The 9612-nt window shown below is 38.6% G+C and overlaps 1 protein-coding gene across 1 annotated transcript; it reads left to right on the top strand.

The window, feature by feature from the left end:
- Window positions 1-8987, top strand: LOC130727714 (uncharacterized). The gene is made up of 17 exons (XM_057578939.1): window positions 1-507; window positions 1015-1368; window positions 1483-1623; window positions 1793-1925; window positions 2033-2146; window positions 2241-2314; window positions 2398-2472; window positions 2937-3029; window positions 4531-4591; window positions 4938-5270; window positions 5566-5692; window positions 5794-5893; window positions 6068-6137; window positions 6575-6727; window positions 6908-7003; window positions 7893-8212; window positions 8386-8987. Exons 1-17 carry the CDS (start codon window positions 436-438, stop codon window positions 8635-8637), a joined length of 2568 nt encoding a protein of 855 aa, XP_057434922.1. The 5' UTR covers window positions 1-435; the 3' UTR covers window positions 8638-8987.
- Window positions 8988-9612: the final 625 nt, after the last annotated feature.

The following is a 9612-nucleotide window of genomic DNA, read 5'->3' as shown; positions in this document are numbered from 1 at the left end:
CTTCACCACCCAACCAATCTCTCTCTCTCTCTCTCTCTGATATTTTCTCTTCTCTTCTTCCCTTCACTGTCACACAGACACCATTTCACTGTTCTCTCCTCTCTTCTTCTTCTTCTTCTTCTTCTCCATTCCATTCCAGACATCGGAAACCGCTGCCAAAGCTTCTCTTCCTCTTTCTGAATCTCTCTTTACAGTAACACAAGACCTCTTTTTCTGCTTCTTCTCAGAAATCGAAGTCCTCAATTTTCTCACCTTTCTCATTGAACATTGTTTATTTACTACCCCTTTTGAAATCAAAACCAGTGTTACCCTAAAAGGCTGCTTCTTTCTCCCTCCAAAATGCACTGGTCACGAAGTTTTTCCAGCGTTTTTCAGCTGGTACAAAACTCGCCGGCGGCGGCGGCAATTTGATGGAATCGGCGCCGTCAGTGTTTCATGGAGCTAATGTTTTGGTGCACGCTGTCCGGATTTCATTGCAAGCTTCGATTTGCCTTAATTGTTCTTGAGGTAAACTCTCTGCTTTCATATAGGTTTCCTTTTCTTACTTGTTTCTTTCTTACTTTTAGTACTTCAAGTTTTACTCTTTCGTTTAGGGTTTAGTCATTTTCTCAATTAAATGTTCATAATTGATTGGTTTCTCATAATTTGTAGTTGAAGATAGTGAAAAATATTTAATGAAGATAGTAAATATTTGAACTTGATATATATATTTTACCCTTTTTTTAGTGGTGACAATCTACTGAGCTAAGATTTAAGTAAATTTGATATCCATAAATTAGGAAAAAGATTTAGTATTTTCTTAGAAAGATAGGTGCAGGGTTCACGTGTTTCTATTTGTTTATATCTTATCAAGTGAAGTATTTTAGTAACAGTGTTTGATTTACATGTTGCTTGCTTTGTGGGGGAAAAGTAGAGGGTTGTTTCTCAAGTTTTGTTGAATGCGTTACATATGTGGTTATAGACACTATGGTTGCTCGATTTGGATCCGTTCCAAATTTCTTCATTGTGCTGCAGATTTTATTGGTTTTGGCATTGGTGAAAGCTCACATTGCAACGCCCTACGGAGGCCAACTTCAACGGGTAGGGTTGGAAAGGAATAGTGAGAATATTGTCTCACACTCTTGCATCCATGACCAGATTATTGAACATAGGAAGCGACCTGGTCGCAAGGTGTATTCAATTACCCCGCAGGCTTATGAGCCTGGTCTCTTGAAGCCCCTTCAACCTAAAGGCAGGGCATTACTTGAAGCGTCGACATCATCAGGGCCTCAAAAGGATTCAAAGGAACCTATTAGGATATATCTAAATTATGATGCTGTTGGCCACTCTACTGAAAGAGATTGTAAAAAAGTTGGTGATATTGTCAAAGTGAGTGTTTTACATCAATAAATAAATTTTTAAAATTATATTATCTAGCCATAACATTGGCATTCTATTTGTCCATTATTTTATGAAAATTAAATCTATAATTTTCTATAACAGCTGGGAGAGCCTCCCATGACTTCTCTTCATGGTTCCCCTTCTTGTGATCCTCATGGTAACCCCCCAATCTTAGGTGATTGTTGGTATAACTGCACTTTTGAAGATATCTCAAGAGAGGATAAAGAGAATCGCCTTCGTAAGGTCAAGTATTTTATCCTTTTGATAATTTACTAAGCTGACACTGCTTTTCTGCATCTGTTGCTCTCTTTGGGTAATGGACAGTGTTGTGTTGTTAGAACTTTAATAATATTAAAATTGTCATTTGCACAAGGATTGGATGGAAATATTTACCCTTGATGGCTGATTGCAGGCATTAGGTCAGACTGCTGGCTGGTTTAGGCAAGCATTGGCTGTAGAGCCTGTCAAGGGGAACTTGCGGTTAAGTGGGTATTCTGCATGTGGACAAGATGGAGGCGTGCAGCTTCCTCGTGCATATATTGAGGGTACATTTTATTTGTTGCATGCATTATAGTTCTTGTAAGACTTAAATGAAAGATTTGTAGTTAGGAACTTAAGGTATAACCCTATTGTTCACCTTCTGCTTCCTCAGAGGGTGTCTCTGATGCGGACTTGGTTCTTTTGGTGACTACAAGACCCACAACTGGAAATACACTCGCTTGGGCAGTGGCATGTGAACGGGATCAATGGGGCCGTGCTATAGCTGGTATATTATCCTAGAAACCTATGTTGGTTTAAATGATCATTTTTATCTTGTATTTGGGATGTTTCAGAACTGAATGTGTTTTGATTTTTTGCAGGACATGTTAATGTTGCTCCTCGCCATTTGACTGCTGAGGCAGAGACTTTGCTTTCAGCTACTCTGATACACGAGGTTTGTTTGGTTTTTTATTATATAAATGAGACTGGAAGCATGGAGAACAATTTGTAGGACTAATCATATTTAATAATTTTCAGGTTATGCATGTTCTTGGTTTTGACCCACATGCCTTTGCTCATTTTAGAGATGAAAGGAAAAGACGTCGAAATCAGGTATAGGCTGCCTTTTGTGCTGTAAGATCAATTCTATTTTATTTATTAGTAAGCTTTCCTGAATTTGAATAAATTTTCTAATATTCTTATAGACCACTTTCTTAGAAATGAGGTATGATCTAAATGAAAGTTCAATAAAATTTCTTCTAGTTCTGATGGAAACAATTTTTTTTATTGATCTGGTGAATGGTGCGTCTGTACAACATATTTGATCTGTCTTTGAAATGAATTGAGAAATTGAATGAATAATTTTTTTTAGGGGGAAATTATAGAATGAACGATGCCAAAGTTTCCTGGCACTTAATTCAGAAGCACATTCGTGTGCTTGGTCAATTTCTTTTTGAAGTATAATGTTTCGAGTCCAATGCACATATTTTAAATTTTTTTTGTTTCATTATTCCTTTCCATGTCTGACATTTTAATGGCACATTTTATGATCTCTTCATTACTTTTTTCCTCTGAAGGTTACTGAACAAGTAATGGATGACAAGCTTGGACGGATGGTGAATCGTGTGGTGCTTCCTCGTGTTGTCATGCATTCACGATATCATTATTCGGTATTTTCTTGGAACTGATAAGGATTATATACTTTTTGATGGGGTAAATAGTCACATTGGTCCCTGGATGTTCGCACCGACTTCAGAATCGTCCCTGGATGAATTTTATTAGGCTCGCGGTCCCCAGATGTGGCAAAAAATAGTCATATTAGTCCCTGACGTTAAAATCCCGTAACGTCCGTTAACCCAATTAATAAAAGTCAACATTATCTTTCTAATTTTCTTTCACTTTGGTCCCTTTCTTCTTTCTTCCACCCTCTTCACCCCCTCCTTCCATCATTTTCACCAAAACCCACCCCCCATCATTTTCTTTCACTTTGGTCACTGTGCTGGCTTCACTGGAGCTTGAGCATCTGGAAGAAGGTAGCGAATCAGCCCTTTTCCTTGTTGGTTTCAGTAAGGGGGAAAAGGGCTTTCCATAGGAGCAATTCAATTGAAGACTTGCTCATATTATTTTCACGGTTCCCCTTCTGCAGGTCAACCAGAAACAACCTCAATAACATCAAAATCTAGTATCATTCCATCGATAAAGTCTATTATTACAGGTATGAAAACACAACACCCACCAACCAACATCAGAACATAAAAATGTAAACTCACTACTGGGTATCTGCATCCTATGACAAACCAGTTGCAAACAAATCTAGAATTATCATGAAAAAACATGCGAGCGAAAGCAATTATCATCAACTTCAAAAAACTAAAAGGGTATATAAAACTCAAAATGCCACAAATCCTAAACACTAAAAAAAGAAGGAACAAGCATGCCCTCAACAATTTTTAAAATTTGATGTTGAAGAGACACTGAAGCAAATATGGGTCAGAAAAAAAAACCCTTTTCCCAGTTAGGCAAATGAACAAACAACTGGTGTGCAAATAGGAAAACAAAGTGCAAAAGCAACATACACAGGCAATGGAGGAATCGAATTTGAGATAATAGAACAGAGTTAACAATGAAATGAAGCAGATAGGAAAATTACCCGGTAAACGAAATCTGAAGTTGAATTTGGAGCAAGAAAGATGAGTTGGGAGCTTCAGTTTAACGAAGAATGGAAGTGAACTGAGAGCTCGGTGCTCGATGGATACGCTTCTTGTCTTCTCTTTAACAACAACTACAACAACATCTATTACGTTCTGGGTTTCTGAAGCATGATGGGGGGTGGGTTTTGGTGAAAATGATGGAAGGAGGGGGTGAAGAGGGTGGAAGAAAGAAGAAAGGGACCAAAGTGAAAGAAAATTAGAAAGATAATGTTGACTTTTATTAATTGGGTTAACGGACGTTACGGGATTTTAACGTCAGGGACTAATATGACTATTTTTTGCCACATCTGGGGACCGCGAGCCTAATAAAATTCATCCAGGGACGATTCTGAAGTCGGTGCGAACATCCAGGGACCAATGTGACTATTTACCCCTTTTTGATGTCATACTTTGTTTTCATACTTAGGGAGCCTTTCATTCAAACGATTCAACAAATGACTGAGTAGTGACTTGTTGGCAGGCGTTCTCTAGAAATTTTACTGGTTTAGAGCTTGAAGATGGTGGAGGACGTGGCACCTCAGGTTTGTCATTCGTTATCTTTTTCTTATCAAAATATATATGCCTAGGTCATCCTTTTCTCTTAGAATTTTATTATCTTTAGTCATCTGTAAGGCAGCGAAATCCCTCCAAATTTTTATTTTATGAAGTGCTAAAGGAGTGTGCAAGTATCCAGCCCATATTTGTACTAAGACTGAATATGCAAAATGAAATGTTAAATTAATTTCGTCCTCTCTCCTCGTAAGATTCTAAGCAAAGGATCAGCCTTCCTCATCTCTGCTTGTTTAAAATCTTGTCCAAAACAATGGCAGCTATTTCTTCTGAGAGCCACTGAATATGCTTAATCCAAGTTTTGAAAATGGCTTGCAGGGTCTCACTGGGAAAAAAGGCTTCTGATGAATGAGATTATGACTGGTTCTGTTGATACAAGATCTGTAGTGTCAAAAATGACACTAGCTCTTTTAGAAGATAGTGGATGGTACAAAGCCAATTATAGCATGGCAGACCATCTTGATTGGGGTCGCAACCAAGGTTCGGAATTTGTTACGTCCCCTTGCAATCTCTGGAAGGGAGCCTATCACTGCAACACAACACAGTTTTCTGGCTGCACGTATAACAGGGAGGCAGAGGGATACTGCCCAATCCTAACATATAGTGGAGAACTCCCTCAGTGGGCGCGGTATTTCCCACAAACTAATAAAGGTAAGTAAAATCATGTCTTCTTTTTTAATATATAAGTCAATGCTATCCATTTATGATTAGTTCATGCCTTTTGTGTGTTAATTATCTTGGGCCATTCTTTGATATAAATTCTAGATTGTCAAGAAATTGTTAAAACTTCCAGGCTATAGCATTCCAGTTGATGTGTAGCTGCTGCTCTTATTATCCTATTACACATCGTAGTTTTTTTTCGTCACTACTTGTTGTGGCTGTTGTAAACTTTTTGGATACTGAATGATGATTTAGCTGAATTTTCAGTATTCACTGGTTATTGCAGGGGGACAATCCTCATTGGCTGATTATTGCACTTATTTTGTTGCATACTCTGATGGATCGTGCACTGACACTAACAGTGCACGAGCACCTGATAGAATGCTAGGTGAAGTCAGAGGAAGTAAATCTAGGTCAGATTTGTGACTACAAACTTATGCCCCGGTTTGCTTCACGTTTTTCTTGACAACATGGAGGTTTAGATTTTCTAACTAATTTTCCCTTTTGGATGCAGGTGTATGGCCTCATCATTAGTACGCACAGGATTCGTACGAGGTTCTATGACCCAGGGAAATGGTTGTTATCAACACAGGTGTGTCAACAACTATTTGGAGGTATGTTTTGGAGTGTCAATAACATATATTGCATCAAACCATGCTCACTATAATATAAACCATTCATGTGTCCTTTACCCAACTACTGCTTTTCTTTCAGCCTGCTTTTGAATTGTATGTTCACTCCGTTTTCTTTTATCACAAAAATGAATAAAGCTACATATGTTCCTACAGGTTGCTGTGGATGGTATCTGGAAAGTGTGTCCTCAAGCTGGTGGACCCATCCAGTTCCCTGGCTTTAATGGTTAGTATCACTTCTTTTTTGTTAGTTTGCCTAGATGGTGTTAATTTCTCTAGAAGTTAACTGATGGGCCTCGTCATGGTCATGGGCCTCCCATTGGAGTGTATCTCGAGAGAGAGAAGAGGAGTAAGGGTAGCATAGGAAATGTAGTTGTGTGTATGGGGGGGGGGGGGGGATGCTGGAATCAGTGGAGCTGGACATAAAGATGAGGGAAGGGTTGGGGTTGAGGAGGATAGGCATTCACTTGAGTAGCGTGGGTGGCTTTTTACCTGGGCCCAGAAGCTTTCCCTTCGCTGATTACTATTCTTTCACTTCTCATTATACATCGCTGCAATTTTCCATATTAGAGCTTGTTCTCCTAAATTTCCTTATCAGTTCGATTGTAAACTCAGTTCTCATCATTGACAAAGACAATTGACTCTTAAATATGTTTTCTATAGGTGAATTAGTTTGTCCTGCATATCATGAACTCTGTAACAATGACCCAGTATCCGTGTCTGGTCAATGTCCGAGTTCATGTAATTTCAACGGAGATTGTATTGATGGAAGATGCCATTGCTTTCTTGGATTTCATGGTCATGATTGCAGTAGATGTGAGCTCTCATTTCTCACTTTTATGCTATTATTTCCTATTCATTGTGCTTCTGCTGTAAGTTGCCTTCTGCTTGGCAGAAATTTGCACCATGGCTACCAAAATGCTTGCTTTCTATGTTGCAGCAATTTGTAGTTTCACTTTTACTTTTCTAAAAATGCTTTCCTTTAACTTCTACCAGGTTCCTGCCCCAGTAATTGCAGTGGAAATGGCATGTGCCTTTCCAATGGGATTTGTGAATGTAATACTGGATACACTGGCATCGACTGTTCCACAGGTATGCATGAACTTTTACGCCTAAATATTTGTTGTGCGATTATTTCTTTGTATTACACATTTTTAGTTTTCAGTCTTGATATTACTTTCCCTTGCGTGCTCATGTTTTGGCTCAGCCTTTTTTTGGGCTTAAAGGCTTCTTTAATATTAAAGCTAAGAACTAGAGTTTTTAAAATAGAACTTATTTGGTGACAACAGCCTTCACAGCAAATCCAGCTTTCTTCCCCTTTCACAATCAGGAACCATCTTCAACCCTCACCAACCTTCATGTTCAGAGCCACAATGCACCACCCACCAAGCCATACACAACATTGTGTAATCCCTATCCTCTCTGTACAGTACTGAAAACCATCCATCTCGGTAGACCTCCTTTATTAACAATCTTGTTAGAGCACTGAAATTTGGAAAATATGAAGAGAAAAAAAGATGGGAAAAGCTCTTCAGATTAGCTTTTCTAAAAGCTACTCATTTTTAATATTTCCCCTAAAAGTAAGCTCCTTTAAGAGCTTTTACAATAAAGTGTTTAGCCCAGCTATTCCTTTTAAGGATAGGAGAAGCCTATAAAAAGCTGGGGCCAAAGACTATTAAGTCACCCACAAGGGTTGTCCATGCAGTGGTGAGTGAACTGCACTTTCATTGGAGGACAAAGGTTTATGCCCTAGAGACACAACAGTTGTAGTTGTGGGAAGGGCTTGACTGTATCCATCCATGATCTATGCCTTAAGGGATTAGCCTCATGTTATGCCCAAAGGTGCACTGGCAAATCCTGGAAAGGAAAGAAAAAAATTGAGTCAATCTTGTTAAATTATGTTTAAGCAATACTGTAATTAATTATTTAGTTGTTGCAGAAACATAATTTGGTTATTGATTGTCCCTCGTACTACATGCAGCTGTGTGTGATGAGCAATGCAGCCTTCATGGAGGGGTTTGTGATAATGGAGTTTGTGAATTCCGTTGTTCTGACTATGCGGGATACACATGCCAGAACAGCTCCATGCTTCTGTCTAGTCTTTCTGTTTGCAAAAATGTGCTGGAAAAGGATGTTTCTGGACAGCTTTGTGCACCCAGCGAACCTAGCATTCTACAGCAGCTGGAAGAAGTTGTTGTCGTTCCCAACTACCATCGATTATTCCCAGGTGGTGCTCGGAAATTATTTAATATATTTGGCAGTACCTACTGTGATGAGGCTGCTAAACGGCTTGCCTGCTGGGTAAGTTGTCTTATCATACTGAAGTTATTCTGTAGGTTCCCTTGTTTTGTAATGTTATTTAGTCATGCTCAAGCTGAAACTTGGGGTTGAATTGTAATGCTTTTCTAACACTTTCTAGAGCATAGTTGGTAAGGTTACCTATTTGTCTAATGAGTTTGGCGCTTGATTTTCAGATCTCAATCCAAAAGTGTGACAAGGATGGAGACAACAGGCTTAGAGTGTGCCATTCTGCATGCCAATCTTATAATTTAGCATGTGGAGCTTCACTTGACTGCTCTGACCAAACCCTTTTCAGTAATGAGGGGGAGGGAGAGGGTCAATGCACCGGCTCTGGTGAGATGAAATTGTCATGGTTCAATCGGCTGCGTCTTAGTTTTTCTTTGAGAAATAGTTCCTTGAAAGGAATATCAGTAAGATATAGGTAACTTTAACTTCTCCCCTTGTTTTGGGGATTTTGGCTTGTAAATTTTTATTCCTTAGTTTTAGACTTTTAGGGTATTGCTTACTCATCCAAAATTGTTCAGAAAATGTTGGATGAGGTTAGAGATTTGGCTTTCGAAGAGGAGAGCCATTTGTAGATAGAATTAGGAGTCTAGGAAAGGAGATAGTAGAGAGTAAAAAGAAAAAAAAGGGGGTAAAGAGAAAGAGAAGAGTTATGATTGTTGTCAGAGCTTTGGCCGAAGGCCTTGAAAGGAAAGAGAAAAAGTTCTGTTTCATTCCTTTCTCCATATATCACCTGATCTCTTAATTTCCATGTTTTTTGCCATTTATTTTACTTTCCTGTTTCCATCTATTTATGTGCTTTTTTAATTGACACCACACCAGTAAGGTTGCCCCTTTGATTTCTTCCCCTGAACATATTCAAGTTGCTGCATAGAGCAACTCAAGAAGTAAGAGAGAGCAAATTGATCCACTTCATCAAAATGAAGTAATTTTTTTTGTTAAGCCTGAAGTGGATTATGGAGTCTATCAAAGTAAGTTTTCAGAATTGTCGGATTGGAGTTAAAAGTTAGTGGAGAATAGCTTAAAGTAATACAGATGATGCCAAGTATGGAGAATTGTTAAAAATGATCTGGATGGAGAGATTTCTGCACAAACCTATTTCAGTTGCATAGTTATTTCTCCCTCACTTGCAAAACTTTTCGTACAGCTAAGAGTTCCTAATAGTAAATTAATTTTAGTTTTCCTCCCCTCCTATTTAACCTCATAGAATAATTAAGATTTTAACTCGTGTACTCCCCTTTCCGAGTCAAACACTGTTGAAGAAATAATAATGAAGGGGTAGTGTGAATATGTGGCGATTGGATGAGTGTAGAGATCTTGAGAAGCATCTCCTTCTCGAAAGCTGATGTTGGTAATGATGTACCAAGGTTTCCTTTTCTCATATATATAAAGATAAA

This window comes from Lotus japonicus, chromosome 1 (assembly GCF_012489685.1).
Source record: "Lotus japonicus ecotype B-129 chromosome 1, LjGifu_v1.2".
NCBI classification, from domain to species: Eukaryota; Viridiplantae; Streptophyta; class Magnoliopsida; order Fabales; family Fabaceae; genus Lotus; species Lotus japonicus.
The sequence above is the reverse complement of the archived record's forward strand: the minus strand, read 5'-3'. Positions and strand labels throughout refer to the sequence as shown.